The sequence below is a fragment of the Paramisgurnus dabryanus genome, chromosome 17 (genome assembly GCF_030506205.2).
Source record: "Paramisgurnus dabryanus chromosome 17, PD_genome_1.1, whole genome shotgun sequence".
Taxonomy (NCBI): Eukaryota; Metazoa; Chordata; class Actinopteri; order Cypriniformes; family Cobitidae; genus Paramisgurnus; species Paramisgurnus dabryanus.
The window spans coordinates 22,748,276-22,769,382 of record NC_133353.1 but is presented as its reverse complement, the minus strand read 5'-3'; the positions used below and the strand labels follow the sequence as shown (position 1 = coordinate 22,769,382).

General features: G+C 36.1%; 2 protein-coding genes across 2 annotated transcripts; both read right to left on the bottom strand.

The window, feature by feature from the left end:
• Nucleotides 1-13,390, bottom strand: LOC135778167 (kelch domain-containing protein 2). The gene is made up of 13 exons (XM_065288625.2): nt 12,892-13,390; nt 12,634-12,810; nt 11,634-11,739; nt 11,009-11,119; nt 8,473-8,583; nt 7,934-8,114; nt 5,331-5,453; nt 4,967-5,154; nt 4,589-4,785; nt 2,105-2,196; nt 1,949-2,003; nt 1,246-1,343; nt 1-566 (listed from the first exon to the last, which is right to left on the bottom strand). Exons 1-13 carry the CDS (start codon nt 12,951-12,953, stop codon nt 331-333), a joined length of 1,737 nt encoding a protein of 578 aa, XP_065144697.1. The 5' UTR covers nt 12,954-13,390; the 3' UTR covers nt 1-330.
• A 396-nt stretch (nt 13,391-13,786) lies between these two features.
• On the bottom strand, nt 13,787-20,080 carry tmed8 (transmembrane p24 trafficking protein 8). The gene is made up of 7 exons (XM_065288627.2): nt 19,949-20,080; nt 19,620-19,666; nt 19,391-19,508; nt 19,191-19,290; nt 18,932-19,022; nt 16,380-16,670; nt 13,787-15,193 (listed from the first exon to the last, which is right to left on the bottom strand). Exons 3-7 carry the CDS (start codon nt 19,495-19,497, stop codon nt 14,976-14,978), a joined length of 807 nt encoding a protein of 268 aa, XP_065144699.1. The 5' UTR covers nt 19,498-19,508; nt 19,620-19,666; nt 19,949-20,080; the 3' UTR covers nt 13,787-14,975.
• Between the last annotated feature and the right edge of the window lie 1,027 nt (nt 20,081-21,107).

Sequence of the window (21,107 nt, the reverse complement as noted above, 5' to 3'; positions counted from 1 at the left end):
TGACGTAACTACATAAAAGTGGACAAAAATGCAGTGAAAATATGTAAAATACGTGCAAAATCAGAAAAACATTTATTGCACAAAAATACAATGAATCTCTGAATCTCTAAATACAAATCTGAATTAAATGAAAGTGAAAATTTAAGGTAATATAAAAACAGTAGCTGTAAAACAGCTGTTCATGCTAAAAGTGCAATAATGCAATCTTTAAAAAAAAAAAAGACAAAGATAAGTTCTTCTGGCATTCTAGTTTTTCTATTATGTTGCCAAGTTTAATATCATACCATATTCAGTTTAAAAAAAATAAAACAGTCCTGTTTGTTTCTGACCCTAAATAGGGAGTTCAAACGTGCATTTGACAGTGTCATTGTAAAATGTCCCAGAACAGTCTGATCCTCCAAATAATAGAATGGTGCACTGATGGGACGGACTGATATGACGGCGGTTCCTTACGTTCTTCTGGTCTAAAGATAAACCCTTTGTACATTCCAGGCTGATAAGACTATGTCCTGCTCGAGGCTTTGAGCACAGCCAAGGGGACACCACTGATGTCCATGTGTTAGTGTCTGGAAAAAAATGCACAAGAACCTATCAAATCATAACTGGGGTTTTATGGCTTTTAGTCCATGTCTGTTAACTTTGAGGCTATCAGTATGCAAAAATACTCAAAATGAAATGGACAAAAAGAAAATGAGTTAACATGAATTAAAATGAATTTTAAAAAATGCACCAAATGGCAATTTCGCATAAACTTACATATGTTGGTTGGACTGGATATGTTTGGCTCGAGGATAAGACACAAGAGATGTGTTCAATTTCACGTGGCGTCACAAGAACTGACAAGCACATTACATCAAAATACTGCGAGAGTGATTCAGGAGTCGACTGCTTTGTATTCTTTCAAATCGCTCTCACTGTATTTTGCAGTTATCTGCATGTCGTGCGACGCCATATATAGTCAAACACACCTATCGCCAGAATTTTTAAAATGGCTTATTGAGAAACAACTAAATTAAGTTTCAGTCGGATAGCATTGGTTATGGAAGAAATTGGTTATAGAAACATTTCACAAGTTTTTGTCGACATTTAGAAAATAACTCTAAAGTTTTGTGTAGCTTCTTTCATAGTAAAAAACATACACTTTAAAAAAACATTTGAATAGGGAGTTTAAACACTTTCGTCTTTAATATTAGATGTTATAAAAATTAGTTTTATTTTTAAATATATGGAAACAAAATGACTGACCTATGTTAAAGAGATGAAGGTCCTGTAAGACCCCTATAGTACCGCAGCCTCCGCTGATCAGCACCCTGTTGTCAGACACGGGCAGAGCAGCATGAAACCTGTCCGCAATACAGAAAATTATTTTTTTAAAAAAATCTTCACCTCCACACAAACTTTATAGTGTAGATTTATCGGTTTATGGAATAAAACAATGTGTGGAACAAGTCTGCCTGTATTTTTTTAATGATTAAGATAATTTTTATTTACTTGATGGCATAAATTTCATATGAGTTTCTTTTCAAAAACATAATAAGTAATGAGTTAGACACGACATGCCATGCTTTGTGACATGCTATATTTAAAATAATATTATATTTCTGTAGTAATATGCAGTGAGTTACTTGATCAATAATAAGAGACATCATCACGTTTAATGTTAGCCATCTTAAAGGGATAGTTAATCTAAAAATGACAATTTTGTCAATTTTTTCACCGCTTAACGCCAAGAAAGATATTTTCAATGTTTTTAACGAAACAGTTTTGTAACTTCCTTTGTGTTTAGCAAATAAAAGAAATGTATACAGGTTTGGATCAACTTTAGGACAAGTAAATGATGACAGAATATTTGGGTGAACTCTCCCTTTAAACATTGACCATTTTAATGTAGCTAAAAAAATTATACCCTCTAAATTACTTTTTTAACTCTACCCTAGACAAATCTTACCCACGGGCCAGTGGTGGCAGGTTTTCGTACTTGACTGCAGTATATTCCATGAAACCTTTCTCAGAAAGATATAAATAACAATCCGTCAAATAAGATACAAACAGACACAATAAAGAATTTCAGCAAATGAGGTCATGCATGTGCTTTGGGTCATACCAAGATCCAGAATATGAAGATCATTAAGGTAAGCTGCAGTATTTCCCCCACCAAAAATGATCAGTTTGTTAGACAGCAGCGTGGTGGAGTGCCTGTCATAAACATGAGATGTTAATGTGTGATTTTGTAAACAGCATTGCAAGCTAATATATGGACAAATACCAAGGCAACAAAATTGCATTGTGCTTAACCGACACAAAGACCAAAGTAAGTTATAAATATGAACATATACCGCCATGGTCAAATTATTGGCACCCTTGGTAAATATGAACATAGAAGTGTGTAAACATCCATTTGCATTGTTAATATTGTCAGGCTTTCAGTAAAAAAAATTATTTTTTATCAGGCTCTTATGCTTAGGTTTAGTAATTTCACTTTAATTTCAATTAAAAGGTTTTTAGTTAGTAATGGAAATGCCTTATTTTCACAAATGTCACTTTAATCATTTTATTGGTTTATAACAACTTTGGCTGCAAGACCCTCTAAATAGGCTCAGAAATGTAGTTCATATCCTAATATATTCTGTAAACCTCCTTTAACCGGGTAAAAAACTTTGCACATTGACGTAAACGTGCCTTTGTCTTCAGTGCACTTAGAGGACTTTGCTGAAAAACTGTTGTGGCGTTTAACAGATACTGCCAGTATTTCTGAATAGCCTGAGGCCAGGATTAAGTGAATCTGAAGCAAAAGTTTTGAACATATGAACATATAGGTGCGTTTCCCAGACAGGGATTAGACTAGGCCCAGACCAAAAACATTTGTAGAAACTATCCAAACAGAAAACAACTTGCACTGACATATCTTAAAATACATCATTACCCTTTGTTTTGCCTCAAAATGCACACAAGAAATGTTTTAAGAAAGGCATGCTTGTTAAAACTAGTTATATTTTCTAATTAAACTGAGGCCTAGTCCTGGTTTAAGATAATCCCTGTCAGGGAAACCACCCCATAATGCGTGCTGGGAGCAGAGGTGTCAAGTAACAAAGTACAAATACTTTGTTACCTTACTTTAGAAATTCTGGGTATTTTTATTGGAGTAAAGACTTTTTACTTCTACTCCTTACATTTTCAGCAAGGAGGACATATCAGTGTTGGGGTCGTTACTCAAAAAAAACATTATTTCTTAATAGTAATTATTTCTCCACTTCTGGCTAATTAATCAAACTGTTGCTTTCTCTTTGCCATCCGCAAATTAAGATACAGTAGGTAATTCGGAAAAGAGACCTTTGAATAAATTAGCATTTGTAATTGACAACGCAATTGACAACCATGGCCTGTGTACACCAATTTTCTTGTCCGTTGCCTCAAAGATTCCTGCAGCAAGGCTTGGATGTACATTTACATTCCAATAAAGGTTAAAGATGACATGCTTCTGATTTTTTGCACCACTACAATACTTATAGGCAACTAGTCATCATATCTTTTACTCCATGAAACACATGTTAATGCTCATTAGTACACAAATGGTTCTTTGATGTATTTGCATTGTACTTAAATGCATTCATTTTTATGGGCATATATGCAGCTGAAACAGGTAGTCTAGCAGTGCATCCCAAAATTTTCAATATTAACATTTTAATATTACATTCACTCTTTCCCTGCCAGCCTTTTTGGAAAAAATTTGCCCGCCAGCATTTTGGTAAGTTTCACAAAATGCCTTTCAGGAAAATTTCCTTCCATAAATATATAAACATACAAATATATCAAATAAAAAACAGACCCTCTGCTTTCAAACAAACAAAGAAAACAAGAAAATAACTTTTCATCCTATCTTCATTTGTTCTCTTTTTATATCCTCTTAAATATGGATAGGTTTCTAAAAAACAAAAACAAATTTTGAGCAAAAAGCTGAAATAATTGCATTTTGGTATAGGAATTTTGTTAGAGATTTGATTCAGAATGATTATCAAAACATACAGAGTTAAAAATTAATTAAATTAGTTTTTGCTTCAGTTTTTTATAAATAAGGTAAGAGTGGATTATAGCGGAATTACAGATTACCGTAAAAACTCGTCAGGAAAGCGTCATTGGCAGGGAAATGTTTTCTCTTAATTGACGAAATAACTCGTCAATGGGTGGGAAAGAGTTGTGGCCTTTAGAAAAAAAAAATTTTCGAGGAGGTGGGGAAGTGCACAGTGGGCTCAGCCTAAGCTTTTGCCATTAATAGCTTTTTCCCTTATATTACTTTTATACCTCAAGTAGTTTTGAAACTTGAGTAAAAAGCTTGAGGTTATACTTCAACTTCTACAGAAGTCTATTTAAACCCTAGTATTTATACTTCTACCCGAGTAATGAATGCGTATACTTTTGACACCAGTGGCTTAGAGCATTCAGTTAATATTATCATCTCAATTTTGACACAGTTTGGGTTTAGCGGCTTTCATCTAAACGCTTCAAAAAATACATTAAGTTAGTTATTTTTCTTTGGTCTTACTTGTATATATAATTTACACATGCACGAAAGGTTAGAAGAAGTACTTACCCAAACCTTGGTAAAGGACGATCACCCTCCACAATGGGTTGATACCACAGACCGTGTTCAGGGTTAAAGATATATAATGCATTACTGCAATTCCTCCCTTCAGGACATTTGCTGGGTTGCACCCCTCCAAATACGTACAGCTCACTCTTATAAACATTGGCACTGTGATATGCCAGAGATGGTATATTTCCTTTCGCCTGTAATCATAGGGAAACCATTTTTAGTGCTAAAAGTCGCACGCATGTACAACTTGTGTAGCACCTGTATAAAACATTTGGTCATGCTGCAAAATTATTGTAAATGCTCCAAACATAAATCATAGCACCTTCTGGATTACAAATAAAGAGATAAAAATGATCATTACAATGTTTCACCCACATGAACAAGCTTCCATTTCCATGTTATGGTGTCCAGGACATATACATCACTGTAGCGCTGGCCGTCTCTCAAACCTCCATACACATAGACAACTTTGGATTCCGGATCAAAGGTTGCAGAGTGTCCTCGAGAGCTAGGTGGACTGACCCCAGATGTTGAGGTATCCATGGGAAACCAAAAATCACTATCTGAGGAAAGTTAAATAGTATAAATTATATTGAAGGTATGCTGTATGTAATCTATACACGTGCAGTTTTGTTTGTTCTTCTACTACCACATTTCTTATCTATTTTAGACAGACCACATGAATTTAAAAATATATATTGCAAATAGGTATATTAAAGCATAGATTGACCTGACGTACCAATCTCTAATTTCCATAGAGAGTCTTTACAACTGGCCTCGTCATCAGTCCCTCCACCAATCAGAATTGCTGTGTCAGGATCACTCAAACACATTGCATGTCTCCATCGTTTTGATGGACAATCTAAGTTAAATATGAAAAAATAACAAGTAAGAGTGGAAAACTGTCACCACAATGTAATATTTTGACTAATAAATCTATGGTTTCCCCATGTTTTATGTTTGCATCGCATTAGCAACACAGAGGTCATCATGGGTTTGATTCCCAGGAAACACACACAGATTAAGGCCTGGTTTCACAGACAAGGCTTAGCTGAAGCAAGGACTAAGCATTAGTTAGATAAAGGTTTAAGCATCTTTTTATAAACAATTCTTAGGAAAAGACAATACTGGTGTGTATCTTGGGACAAATCAATGACCCTGGCATATTTTAAGATCAGTCAGTGCAAGTTATTTGAGGTTATATAGTGTTAATACAATGCAAGTTGCTTCAGATAAAGTATATAACAAATAAATAAATGTAAATGTTACTTAGCATAAAGATAAGGCTTGAGCAACTAAACTGTCTACTGCTATCATTTACGTTGATGCATGCACCACTAATAAAATGTGAAAGTAAAATGATGTTATAATGTATTGAATTAATAAATTAAAGTGAATTTGCATCTATGATACTTTAATGAGAGTTAAGCACAGGATACATTAAGCATATACACTGACTCACCTAAAGGATTATTAGGAACACCTGTTCAATTTCTCAGTAGTACAATTATCTAATCAACCAATCACATGGCAGTTGCTTCAATGCATTTAGGGGTGTGGTCCTGGTCAAGACACTCTCCTGAACTGAAATGGGAAAGAAAGGTGATGAGGAATTTTGAGCGTGGCATGGTTGTTGGTGCCAGACGGGCCGTAGTATTTTACAATCTGCTCAGTTACTGGGATTTTCACGCACAACCATTTCTAGGGTTTACAAAGAATGGTGTGAAAAGGGAAAAACATCCAGTATGTGGCAGTCCTGTGGGTGAAAATGCCTTGTTGATGCTAGAGGTCAGAGGAGATTGGGGTAGGGATGCTCATATCAGTTAATTTTCCCGACCGACAACCGTAGCTTCTAAACCGAACATTAACCGTTAATTTATACGATTTTAATATGAAATTGTCATTGAGTAAAAATACAGTTGACGGTTGTCTGTGAACTAGTAAAAACAAAACATTTAATTTGAACGTGCAAACAGCAGCGACAGATCAACAACAGAACCAGGATTCATACATTATCAGATATTCACGCAACATTACCTTATTAAAAAGCACGCGATCGGTCCAGAGGATTAATATCCAAAAATGGCAGATTGTCTCGGTTTCATCTACCACAGTGGTCATTTCTAAAGCAGGACGCTTTTCTGAAAGTTTTGGTTTTGCGTCGTCTTTCTCCATTTGTGCAAAAAGAGAGATGTTTATGGTTAGGGTCAGAGGCCATCAGCGAACGTCTGTCTGGATGCGCGCGAGACGGACCGCGTCATCTTGCGCGGAGACGCGCGGCCTCCAAACACGCATACAAATGATTTCTCATACAAATGATTACTTTATCAGACCGTCAGGGCAGCAATCATTTGTGTCATTTACAGGACATTCACAAATGAAAGATTAAAAAGTGGCAAAATGTCTGTCGGCTCATGACGACACGCACCATGTATTAACAAATTTTTTTTATTTTAACTGATAATGTTAATCGGTCATAAATTCTTACCTTCGGTTAACGGTTAAACGGTCAATGTGAACATCCCTAGATTGGGGCGACTGATTCAAGCTAATAGAAGAGCAACTTTGACTGAAATAACCACTCGTTAAAACCGAGGTATGAAGCAAAGCATTTGTGAAGCCACAACACGCGCAACCTTGAGGCAGATGGGCTACAACAGCAGAAGACCCCACCTGGTACCACTCATCTCCACTACAAATAGGAAAAAGAGGCTAGAATTTGCACAAGCTCACCAAAATTGGACAATTGATGAGTCTCGATTTCTGTTGAGACATTCAGATGGTAGAGTCAGAATTTGGCGTAAACAGAATGAGAACATGGATCCATCATGGCTTGTTACCACTGTGCAGGTTGCTGGTGGTGGTGTAATGGTGTGGGGAATGTTTTCTTGGCACACTTGATGCCCAATTGGCATTAAGGGCCTAGTTTAAATGCCACAGCCTACCTGAGCATTGTTTCTGACCATGTCCATCCCTTTATGACCACCATTTACCCATCCTCTGAAGGCTACTTTCAGCAGGATAATGCACCATGTCATAAAGCTCAAATCATTTCAAATTGGTTTCTTGAACATGACAATGAGTTCACTGTACTAAAATGGCCCCTACAGCCACCAGATCTCAACCCAATAGAGCACCTTTGGGATGTGGTGGAACGGGAGCTTTGGGCCCTCGATGTGCATCCCACAAATCTCCATCAACTGCAAGATGCTATCCTATCAATATGGGGCAACATTTCTAAAGAATGGCGAAGGGGGGGGGGTCAAACACAGTATTAGTATGGTGTTCCTAATAATCCTTTAGGTGAGTGTATTTCATCTGCACAAAGAAATGAGCATTTACCAGCCCTGTAACTCTTCACACGTTTGATGGCAGTTTCCTCCTCAAAATCTACTGCAGGCATTTTACACAGCTTGCGCTTTTTGGGGCTCGAAATTCGCCTTGGATCCTGAATGCTTCCAAGTTCTTCAGAACTCCAAATGCATTCCTTTATCCCTATAACCGTGCGTCTCGGAGTTTTATCCTTCAAAGAACCAATAAAACAGATAACTTGAGACACAACTGAGAGGACATGATCTATAGAAGTCATGTTAAACAGTCCTTGCTTAAAGGAATAGATCACCCCAAAATAAAAATGCTGTCACCCTTGTTTTAAACATTTATGAGTTTCTTTATTCTGTTGAACACAAAACAAGATATTTTAACAAGTGATGGTATGCTCACAGTTGACGGCACCCACTGACTTCCACAGTAGAGTTCCTAATATGAAACTCAAAGAAACTCTTACAGGTAGGACAACATGAGGGTTAGTAAATAATGACAGCATTTTACATTTTGGATAAATTTTACCTTTAAGAACTAGTTTGTTAATGACTACTTACCAATGGCCACACACCGTGAATGTTGGACAGTGTGCTATCCTGCATATCCACTTTGCTTTTTTCCATCTCCATACAGCTGACGCTTCCCTCAGGAGGTGATCTTTGAGTAATCTTGATAGAGATGTAAGGTCATTATTTACTTGTAGTCTTAGTGCTTCTCATTACAATTTTTTGTTATTTAAAGTCTTCTACTTAAAGTTGTATGTAAGATTTTGACTGTACTAAATCAAGAAAAATATTATAATATATTTGTAGATATTTAGGAAACATGCTACTGTAAATTCACAGATCGTTTTTTTCTGAAAAGCAATGCTGTAGCCAGTTATTCTCTTTTGGAAATGGTACTTACTGGTAGGAATGTCCGTTTTTGTTTTGGTCTGTGTGATCCTGCCACTGCCAATTTACCCAATACCATTTCAAAAGCTCAGCTGCCAGTTGTCATGGTTACTAAAATAAGACTGCAATGGCCCGTAAATGTGACCTCTGGTAGACTCAACCTCCGAAATGAGTCGCAGATTGAGGTATAAATATCCACACGTGTGGGTTTGTAATTAGCAATCAACAAAAACATTGCAAACGTAAAATTCAGCAGATAAACTACAGCTTTTCTCGCCCGCGTTTTGCCCCATTCCACATGTCTTCTATTGAAAATGAACTAAAACTCGCGGCTGCCGCTTACCCGCCCATAAGCTGTCTCCAATATGTTACATTTAGACTGCAATACAAAGTTCAGCTGCTAGAGGTCAATGTTACAGCTCCTTTAAACAACCCATCGTTTAGGTAATGTCTACAAATTATTCTAATGGAAAAGCAGGGTCATTCTTTATCCAATAAACTACTTTTAGAAACTTTCCCTGCTAAAAATATGATTGCAAGAGCCATTTCTTCTCTATTTGTCTGATAATAATACTTCTGGTCTGTACATTTTAATTCACAAAAATCCTGCAAAGTATGTTGTCTCCTCAAGACTTTTGTCCTTTTATCACATCCATAACAAATGTTTATTGCCCTGATTTATAATAAAATAACTTGTGTGTAGACCATAAAGAGATGTTTTAATATATTTGTAATATATACATTTTCTAAAAATGTACAGTACTGTGCAAAAGTTTTAGGCCGCAAAGTTTTAATGACGAAAAGTTGTGGTTACCGAGTTTTTTAAATGAGCGCATGCGTAAGAACAGCCTCCCTCCTTTACAGCTCATTTCTAGGGAACGCCTTCCAAAACTCGCGCACAAAAATTTGAACACGAGTGTTTGTTTAACACCGGCATATGCTGTGTCGCGTGACTCGCGTCAGTGGATGCATTATGTGAAATGATGATAATAAACAAATAAGACGTTAAAACGTTAGATCAGTCTACGCTACTCCCATTTCAACTAGCATGTAGCAGACTGGTCACTGCCTTACAACTACAGTACAAGAACAACGTCAATATACTTGAACAACAGTACAACAATAATTATTCCCCAAAGAAAGAATAATCACTGTTACCTGTCGGAAAGGATTTTGCGAACTGCGCGTCTGTCTTGACACCTCTCTGTTCCTTCATTGCTCTCCAGCGTTGAAATTTTCTCCAATAACGACTCTGTTTACATTACGTTCTTCTGACAATTTTCTCCTATTCCCAGCGGCTTAAAAAAGTCTTTCTTTTGCGTCCTCCTTCGAGTTTCTTCTCTACCGTGGTGCAAATTCGAGGAGGAAAGCAGGTTCGACAATGAAAACAAAACGAAACTTAAGACGGAGTTTCATGCGCTATGCGCATGCGTCGCCTGTATTTAGTTACTGGAGCGCGCACGTCTCTCACAAGGTTCGTAATGGCAGTGATTGACAAGCCAGAGGGCCAATCGCTTATGCGATGACCGCATGAGCAATTGGATGATGTTTTTAAGGCCCTATCTTGTGCACAGATGACGTATATTAATAATATTACGTTCAGTGCAGCTAATAAATAGTCTTTTATCATTTAGAAGTTTCAGTTTTACAAGACATGAATTGCACTTACGATTAACAGTACAATGATGCAAAACTTGTTTTCTTACGCTTGCAACTTGATTTACACCTTCACAAAATTGGTTTTGCGCACGCAAAATTATTTTATGCTTGCAATGTCACGTACACTCTCACAAATATGATCCTGCGCATGCAAATCTTTTTGACCTTATTTTACCCTCATACATACACATTTCCTGTATTTTCTGGTTGTATTTTAATAAAGAGACTGAGAAATATTTATAAAGGATCACTATACAATTGCAAAAACAATTAATCTAATGGTATCATGGGGGCCTAAGACTTTTGCACTTTCAATTTCAAGGTTTGACTGGAAATGTCACATTCAAAAATGTGGAAAAAGCACATTTCATAAGTTTGCACTGTCTTTACTTCAACCTCTGGTTGTGTTGACACAGAATGACACAGCAGCTCAGACCAGTACTGGTCCAGGCTGGTACAGTATGGTGCTGGTTTAACTGCTGGTCCTTTTTGTAGATTGGTTTGAAATCCCAACATGAACAACTCAAGTAAGATAACTCACATCATGACTCTCTCCGCTGCTAAGAAGAGTGCTGGATGGATTGGACGAGTGGTTCAGCAAAAGCTGTTTTCTTGTCACCCGTGGAGTGCTGCTGACAAAACTGGCTCTCACCTACAATGTAGATAGTTGAGCATTACATGGGTGATAATTGCATTTGGCGGCCAAATCATTATTTTTTCAGCTTTTTCAAATGGTTATATTTTTTAATATCTTATTATGGGGCTGTTGACTGCTTTATTCTGGTTGAGAAATGTTCCACAGGTATGCATTGTTTTCAATAAATATACACCTGACCATGTTAAATAACTTAAAATAACCACCAGAGCAATGCGTTTAGCAATGACTGAACGACGTCCTTTGAATTATTTGAAAGTAATGTGTGTGTGTTTTAGCTATATAAGGCACTTTTTATCAAGAAATATTATACTGTTATGGCCTGTAATATCTTGTGATCTATGACAATGAGTACCAAATTATTACAATAGTTAAAAATCTAACCATTGGAAATAGCAAAACAATAATAATGACTTTGGACACTAAATGTACCTGCAATTATAAATACAGTTTGAAAAAAGCTAATTACTTATTTACTTAATCATGAGTTCATTTGCATCATTATAAATACCTGTCCATTAATGCTAAGCACTAATTTGGCATAAACTCCTCTTCTTCCTCTGTGTGTGGCTTCAGCAAGAAGTTCAGGAGTCCACACTCCTTGCCAAATTAGACACCTTTAACACATTAAAGTTTCCCAGACAGGTCAGAAATAAAAGAAAACTCTGTTTAAATACAGCTTGAGGGCTATTTGACTAACAGCATGAACAAACATTCAAAAAAAAAAAAAAAAACACAGAGCTACATATCAAGTAAGCTCTTACTGTAGCTCCTTAGTTTAATAAATACTGACTCTTCAACTGATGATCCTCAAGCTTTATTCAATGCTCATCATAAATACCGTGAGATTATTGAAGATCACCGTAAGAGCTTAGACAAAGGGAAAATCAAACAAACATTTGAATAAGTAAACATACATCGAAACCAAACTACAAACACAACAATAACTTAACATACCCAAATAACAAATGAATACTTATCACAATGAAAAATAAATGAACAATAACAACAGGTAGCAAGTTACAATACCTTGTTCTCCACTTAAACCAGGAACTAAGCCTTGGTAAACCGTAAACCTTCGAGGCCACAACCGTTTGCATCTGGGTCTCATTTCACTCTGAATTGATTAGCACGTACTCGTGCTATATGCGGTCATGACCATACATTTCAAAATAAAAGCCTTCCGTTACCATGACAAAATACAAGTAAATAATGCATCAAAAACATAGATTATACACACAAAAAAAACTCAAATTCTTTACATTGGCGTTCCTTTATTTGTAGATGACTCTGGATAAAGGCGTATCCAATATGACAATGTAAATAGATTTGGTCTAACGTCAAAATTCCATTAATCTCAAATATTATTTGACAAAGAAAGCATTAATGGTGCTAAGGGTTGGCTACATCAAAAGCAATAATTGGTGACTTTGTTTACGCGTCACCATAAAAAACACAGGGATACAGTAACAGTTTACAAGGGTTAACGGTTACTTCCTCGTTTGTCTTACCTAGAATTAGGTGACAGAGACCCGATGATCTGTGATTTGACCTCAGGACCCAACTGAACCTCCACAGATATATCAGTATCACTGGAGAAGTTTGACCAGTCGCCTATAGCGAACAGTATCAGGTGCTTCGGTAAAGGCAACGGCATCTGAACCTGGTACATCATGCGGTTCACATGTCTAAACGGGGTACATTAGGAAAACAAACAGCTCTTTGATAAATACTTAAATGTGAAATGATCAACAATAACTAAGAACTACCGTATAAATTGCCGAGGTGCTTCGCGCAAGGACCAAATGACATAAAAGTTGATTTTAGCCATGTTGTTGTGGTCTTAAAGTTCAGTGAGTCTCCGCCAGTGTAGTTGTGTTTAGGCCTGCAGAGTCAGACGGCACACCTGTCACATCCCATCACATTTATCACATCCTGTGTCTAACGATCTGCCACGACCAATTAACATTTTACATAATAAACATACTTTATATAGTTTTATATAGTTTATTTAGTAAATATGAAGAAAAGAAATGCTTAAATTATTATAAAATAAATTGAGAGGATAAAAATAAGTTGTACATTTTGTAAACCGATGTTTACATTATTTAATTTTTATTTATGTATTTAATGGTCGGAATGGTCCTTCATAGGAAATTACTTGAAATATAAATCCTGGTCGGCTGAAAATATTATGAAAAACACTAAGATGCAAAATGAACTGTACTTTACTCGAAGTATAAAAAAGAGAAATAAAATAATAATATAATTTAGTAATATTCATTCCAATTGATAGACAAATGCCATATATAAATAATTCAAGAAATAGATAAATATTCTTAAACAAAAAGCTATTTAAATACAGATTATAAGAAAGCTGCGAATTTTTTTATTTTGCGAACAGCGCCTCCTGCAGGAGAAGCATTGAACAGTCAGAAACAATGTCCCTTCCACTTCTCCTAAGAGTCTATAAGTGAACCCCCAGTTTAAGGGGAAATGGTTTATGTTGTCATCTACTAAAATACATATTGTAATGCTGAGTAAGTGTTTTTCATGGTTACTTTTAAAAGGAAGTGCTGTATAGGCTACCACTGAAAAAATCCATTTTAAAAGGAAAAAACCTTAACAGCTGGACCTGGATGTATCAAAACAGCAATATCAAACTGAATTCATCAGTAGTTTATTATGAACAACAAACACCAAAAGAAATTGATACAGCAAAAGAAAAAAACAAGAAAAATATGACTGACATACATTATATTTATATGATACAAATAAAGATACACAGACAGACAGGCAGGCAGAAAAGCACATTGGCTGTAAGGTAATTCAGCAGCACGATGCAAATAATTTAAAGTATAGAAAATACCCATTACAGGAGAAAAGGGTGCAGGCTGGCTTTTTCATAGTGATGTGGTATTTATAATACAATAAAGAATGAAGTCATGAAATAAAGCTAAATACTATAATAAAATCTTTGCTGTCTGTAATTTGTGTGAAATATTGCACATGATAAAAATGTATTTTCAATTAACATATTTGAATCATGAACCATATCTTACAGGCAGTCTTGTAAGTCACCTTGGTAAAGAAGACATTAATGTAGACAACAACAGATGCCAGACAACCTTTTATGGTAACTTGGTCATGTAAATATTGAATTAGTTATGTAATAAATTATCTGCCTTTTGTAGCAGGAAATGGTTTTCTTTTAAGTTCTACACAAGCAGGCCGTAACCACTTCCATGAGAAGTATCCCAGGTGACTGACTTGATCAAGGTACAGTCTCCAACTGCAATACAAATATTAGGCTGTATATGAGCTCCACATACAGTATCTCTTCTAGTGCAGGCTGTTTATGTCTTTTTGGCTATATTAATGTATCTGATCTCAGATGATGGCTTTGTGAACCTGCTCGCAATGCACATAAAAAATCAACTTAACATTCAATGTAATTATTTTTCTAACATGATTTATTGTGTTATATATATGTGTGTGTAACTGTTTGAAAAGTATTTGACCTGAATCACCACCCAAATAGCTATCCCTGATTCCTACTGTAATCCCTGATATACGATGCCACAGTTGTGGTGCGAGACAATACAATTATAAAATATATATGGACCCTTAAATGAAATATTTACGTGACCTTTAGCACGCGCGCACACATAAAACACATTGCACATATCATGAGACTCATGATCCCATTCACATAAACAAGCACACTTTTTGATCTATGATAGGACTTTGATTATCTGAAACCACAATCAACAATAGCAAGACTTACACATATACAGAATTGATTAAAAATAATCTTCACTAAGACTTTCAATTGAAATTTGCACTTGACTACTCAGGCACTGTAGTAAACTCTGTAATACAGAGTCTTATTCCTCCAAAGTGAATAGGAGTTGTCAAACTTCAGCAAGTATGTGCCATCTCCTGGAAAATCGTGGCTGCCGCCCTGCACTGCCAGATGACTGTCCTGCCGGTACACAGGCAAGATCTCTCCCAAGTTCGAGTTGGCAGTTGCTTTAGAGCCCTTCTCTACATCTCCAGGAACAACAGGGCCTGTTTGAAAAAAACAACTATTATGTCACTGAAAGTTTTCTATACATATACAGTACTTATGTGAGAATCACATGAATGCGAGCATTACATGAATGTGAGGCTGTCTGTGAAATCCAGGCTTAGTCTCATGATCTAATTATGAGATAAGGAGCATCAAAGTGTCATTTTACTCACTGATTCCATTTTAATCTTTGACATGGTCCTACAGTCAATATTAAAGGGACATTCTACTTTTTTTGAAAATATGCTCATTTTCCAGCTCCCCTAGAGTTAAACATTTGATTCTTATAGTTTTGGAATCCATTCAGCTGATCTCCGGGTCTGGCGCTAGCACTTTTAGCATAGCTTAGCACAATCCATTGAATCTGATTAGACCATTAGAATCGCGCAAAAAAATAACCAAAGATTCAATATTTTTCCTATTTAAAACTTGACTCTTCTGTAGTTACATCGTACTAAGACCGAAGGAAAATTAAAAGCTGCGATTTTCCAGGCAGATATGGCTATGAACTACTCTCAACTATACTATACAAGCGTCAGACCCGGACATCAGCTGAATGGATTCCAAAACGGTAAGAATCTGTTTAACTCTAGGGGAGCTGGAAAATGAGCATTTTTTTTAAAAAAAGTGGAATGTGCCCTTAACACTTTCCCCGTTTTGATGAATTTTTATGTTAATTTGTAATTCCACGATTATGCACTAGATGGCGACTAAGATTACCCAATTTATAAAAAACTGAAGCAAAAAATTATTTGCAGCAATTAAAAATGCAATATTTCAGCTTTTTGCAAAAAAAAATATTTTTTTAAGAAAAATACCCATATTTAAGAGTTCATAAGTAGAGAAAAATATAGATGGGATGAATTGTTTTTTTCCCCCATTTTGTCTGTTTATTTGAAAGAAGTGTCTGTTCTTTCATTTGAAATATTTGTATGTTTATATATTTTTAGAAGAAAATTTTCCTGCAAGACATTTTGTTAAAATCACATAAAATGCTCGGGGGGCAACTTTAAAAAAAAAAAGGCTGGCGTGAAATGAGTTAAATATTTCAAGGTTATATTCTCTCAGAATGTTCTTTACATTATATAGGATGATTTTATGTAAAAAAAAAAGACTTCATAGTTGAATAAATCTTCTGTGAATTATGTTAAACTTTTTGCATTTTGGTAATAAGTTCTTTCTCACCTTCCAGTTCCTCATCTTCATCCTCGTCGTCACTGGATTCACTAATGTGGACGGTGATGGCTCGGCTGGTGACTGGGGACCAGTCAAAGTAGACCCCAAAACCAATGTCATAGCCATCTGTAGCAAACTCCCAGCACACACGCTTGGCCTCAGGAACGGTAGGCACGTGGACAGTCATAACATCTCCGCGGTAGATAGTCACCACGCTGTCTTTCTCTTGACGCAGTTTTGCTTTTAGCTCCTTCAGGGATGCAGAGGTCCATGTAGATGCTGGTTGAACAGGTGGAAGAGCTACAAACATATTTTTTTTAGTAATTTAAATTTTATCAATTATATTAAAAGATTGCCTTAAAATATCACATTAAGTACACTGTATTTGCAAAGCAGAGTATGTACTATAAGATCCAGTTTTATGATAAAAGAGACGCTCACGTTCACAAAATACACGCAAGACACTCCCTTAACAGTAAACTCTTATTATGCATGAGATTATGCGAGTATCTGGCAAACGCAAGCATCTCTTTTATCATAAACCCTTTAGAGGCGTCTGCAGCAGGCACTTATTTTGACAAGACACGTGATGCACACAGGATCTCTCGACGCGCAGAACACATATTTTGAAATAAAAAACACACACATGATGGGCTACATACATGTCGTAACGAAATTCGCATCTAGCGCCCTCGAAAAAAGAAGTCACCGGCCACCAGTGATAGGATAACATATGTTGTTTTTGTTACTTTTTGTTATAGGTCATATATTAAAAAAACTTAAACACATTTTGTATTCAGTATTTTGCCTAAATTCCTGAAAACTCTTTTTGTTTTTTAATATTTTAAAAACAATTGCAGTTTAAAATTGCAAGAGCAAAATTTTAATATTTCAACAATGAACATTGCATAAAAAAAGTGTAAGAGTGTAAATAATCAACAAATGTATATTTGTATAACATTAAATGTAATGCAGAGCTGCTTTTATAAAGCATTTATAAAGATTTAATTTTCATAAATTGTTACATTTCAAGTAAACATATGCATGCAATCACAACATTTAGCTAGTCTCCTCCTAATGACTTACATTGCATTTCATGTTTTCTTTTTCAGTATTTATAAAATATATAGGCTATAAACCGCCCCTGTACACAACATTCAGACACGGCTGTCGGAGTTCGCCCCCTAGTGGCAATCATATGAATATTCTGTCATTCAAATGAATGAAAAAATAAACAGATAAATAGCCAAGTGTTACTAATGAAGTTAAACAAAAAAAAGGATTCATAATTTTAAATATATTTACCTTGCACACACTGTTTTGATTGGAACACACTGAAATACATTTCTTCCGGTTGGCGTACACATGCGGTGTAGTCGCAACAAGTTTTTTTGTATGCATCCAAAGCTCAAATCACATCCGAAAATTACGCACTTGCAGATGGTTGGCACTCAACGCATCCCCTTTGTGAGTCTCTTTCCGTTTTTTTGCGTTCGTTTGTCATGTGCAGTGGAAAGGTGGCTTAAAATTAACCATGCTGATTTTAAATATGACAAAGATAACCGGTGGGCCATATTTGGCCCGCAGGCCGCCAGTTGACTAGCCCTGGCCTAGGCTATAATAAGATTGGTAACATCCTGAAACTGAGTTACAGTACAGTGGCCAGGGTCATACAGAGGTTTTTCACAACAGTTTTCACTCAGGACAGGATTCGCAGAGATCGATCACTGTTCAACCGAATTGTTGCAGTGTGCGGCGTATGGCCTGAGCACTGACCTTCCCCTTCTGCAACCTGTAAAGCAATGCTGGCATCACTAATGCGTCTGCTTCTGAAGCCAAATTCTGCACCTGACGCACAGCACGAGGACTCAACTTCTTTGATCGACCCTTGCAAGTCCAAATTTTAATGGCTCTAATACAAGATGCGCAAATTGTATGGTCTTGTAAAGCATCTATTATACATCTATTATCACTTAGGGTGACAGCTCATGACTTCTTTTGCAAAGGAGGCAAGAATGCGAACTCGTTAAAACATTGCCATGCGTGTGGCTCATCATATCAAAATAGGTGACATGACACGCAATGCACACAGGTTCAAACCGAACAAGTATTTTTGTGTACTCACTTTTATTGCCAGTTATTTTAACATCTGGAATTTGACAGATGCTTGTAATATCCAGTGTGATAGAATAAAGCGATGTTAAAACGATCATAATAAACAGTTCTTCAATAAAACAATACACACCATTAACATTAACTGCAGGTGGTTGCAGACAAATAGGCTTAGTGCATTATTAATTAATTAAATTGACCTCAAAGTCATATGTTGGGAATAGAATAGTCTATTATTATCATCATATAATTATTGTACTATCCATTATTATATACTATCCAATAATAGTATCTCCACACAGTTTCCAATAATGAAATGTAAGAGGTGGCATAATCTTTTTTTGATATGAAAAGCATACAGACAGTCAAGTTCTCTGGGGACAATGATGAAAGATGATGAGATGGTTTCCAGAGCTTAGGTTCATCTCTTTAATACGGGCTGTGCTAACCTTTTTTCTCCCCAGAGTGTGACGTCCCATCACTGGCAGTGCTCTCTGGTGAGCCTCCTTCCCCTGCTTTCCCGTGAGATGCTCTGGTCTCCTGTTGACAACCACACAACAATATAGTACACAAACTATTTTTAAATAAATATAAATATACATTCATATTATAAGATGAATATAGTTAAATAAAATTAAACACAAATACTTTATATACACATTCATATACATCTGTGCGTTCGTCTTGTTGGACTTGGCTTTGCTATACCTCAGTAGATTGCAGAGATTGTCGGATATTCCTATTATCATCCATCTTGGTTTGGTTGTCCGGTTGGAGTACTGTCCGTGAAAGGTCTGTGCTTTGAAGTCTTCAAAACAAAAATAGAAAGGAAGTTTACATGCTAAAATGACCCCTAGAAACGGCTGCTGCATGTTACATCAAAGCTTGCCTAATCCGATTAACGTTACCTGTTTAAAGAGTCTGATTCACAGTTTTTTGAAGTTATACCGGGGAAAGATGATACAGACAGCGAGGACAGCCTTGACTGGAGCTCTGATGTCTCTAGTTTCTCCATAACTAACTTTACTGTAGCGTATCAAACACATGAAATACATCTGTTATTATCATATTCTACCCAATGTCAATAAAATCAAATCACAAAATTTCCGTCAGACCAAATAAAAACTCTTTACTTACCTGTCTCACGGGTATCTTTCAGTTTCCCCTCATTAAAAATACAAAACCTGCATGAAGAATGAAACAATTCATATGGTATCGTAACGTACTACGTAGATATTGGCATCGTGCCATTGCTACAGCATCTTACATTTAAGCTCATATGAATCGATTCGCATCAGACACGTCAAACTAAGTAAGTAAAATAACCCACCAGACCATCAATCTCAGCAGTCGAAAAAAGATCGAGTTAAAATAGCATTTACATTCAAAACCAACCCCGCCAACACACAAATATATGTTAAACTCTTACGTACAATGTTGTTATAACATAAAAATCAAAGAAGTACCTTCGTAAGAGTGTGATGCTGCACCGTTGTTATACAAATACCGTTTCACAACACGCCAGGAAGTCCGCTAATTTGTAAATACGTACAGTGAAGGCAGAAGTATTATCTGAGGGGCTGCCACTCATACAGCTACATAATAAAAGTCCCAAAGCAAGGATGAGGCATTTAAGTAGTTAGATTTCAATAAAACAATACATTCGTATATTGTAAAGTATTTTAAATTATGTTTTTGAGAGAGAGTAGAAAAAAGTAAAATGTAATGGTTTTATCAATAGGTTATTTTCCTGACAGAATGAAATGTGAATTAAACACAGGCACCCTTTTTATTCTGTCACTATTAACCTAAAATTATTATTATAATATTAACATATTAATAAAAATAGTAGAGATAAAACATTGAAAAGCTTGATAGTGGCTTATATTACATGACATGCAATCATGTAAATACAGGTGCTGGTCATATAATTAAAGCAAAAAGTTGATTTATTTCACTAATTCCATTCATATATTTCCACTGATATATTTCAAATGTTTTTTATTTTTTTATTTTAATGATTATAACTGACAACTAAGGAAAATCAGAACATTGTGAAAAGGTTCAATATTGAAGACACCTGGTGCCACACTCTAATAAACTTATTAACTCAAACCACCTGCAAAGGCTTTTAAATGGTCTCTCAGTCTAGTTCTGTAGGCTACACAATTATGGCGAAGACTGCTGACTTGACAGTTGTACAAAAGACGACCACTGACACCTTGCACAAGAAGGGCAAGACACAAAAGGTCATTGCAAAATAGGCTTGCTGTTCACAGAGCTCTGTGTCCAAACACATTAATAGAGAGGCAAAGGGAAGTAAAAGATATGGTAGCAAAAAAGTGTACAAGCAATAGGGATAACCACACCCTGGAGAGGATTGTGAAACAAAACCCATTTAAAAATGTGGGGGAGATTCACAAAGAGTGGACTGCAGCTGGAGTCAGTGCTTCAAGAACCACTACGCACAGACGTATGCAAATGGGCGTATGCCTCATTCCTTTTGTGTCAAGCCACTCTTGAACTACAGACAGCGTCTGGCCTGGGCTAAAGACAAAAAGGACTGGACCGCTGCTGAGTGGTCCAAAGTTATGTTCTCTGATGAAAGTAAATTTTGCATTTCCT

Excerpts from the sequence above, each read along its gene's own strand:
- LOC135778167 (XM_065288625.2), bottom strand. The coding sequence starts at position 12,953 with ATGGCTAAAATCAACTTTTATGTCATTTGGTCCTTGCGCGAAGCACCT. Across the intron at positions 4,786-4,966 it reads GGAAATGGAAGCTTGTTCAT|GCGAAAGGAAATATACCATC; the intron begins GTGGGTGAAACA and ends CTATGATTACAG. Across the intron at positions 567-1,245 it reads CCTTCATCTCTTTAACATAG|ACACTAACACATGGACATCA; the intron begins GTCAGTCATTTT and ends ATTTTTTTCCAG.
- tmed8 (XM_065288627.2), bottom strand. The coding sequence starts at position 19,497 with ATGGAGAAACTAGAGACATCAGAGCTCCAGTCAAGGCTGTCCTCGCTG. Across the intron at positions 16,671-18,931 it reads ACACTCTGGGGAGAAAAAAG|CTCTTCCACCTGTTCAACCA; the intron begins GTTAGCACAGCC and ends ATATGTTTGTAG. Across the intron at positions 15,194-16,379 it reads TGAAGATGAGGAACTGGAAG|GCCCTGTTGTTCCTGGAGAT; the intron begins GTGAGAAAGAAC and ends TTTTTCAAACAG.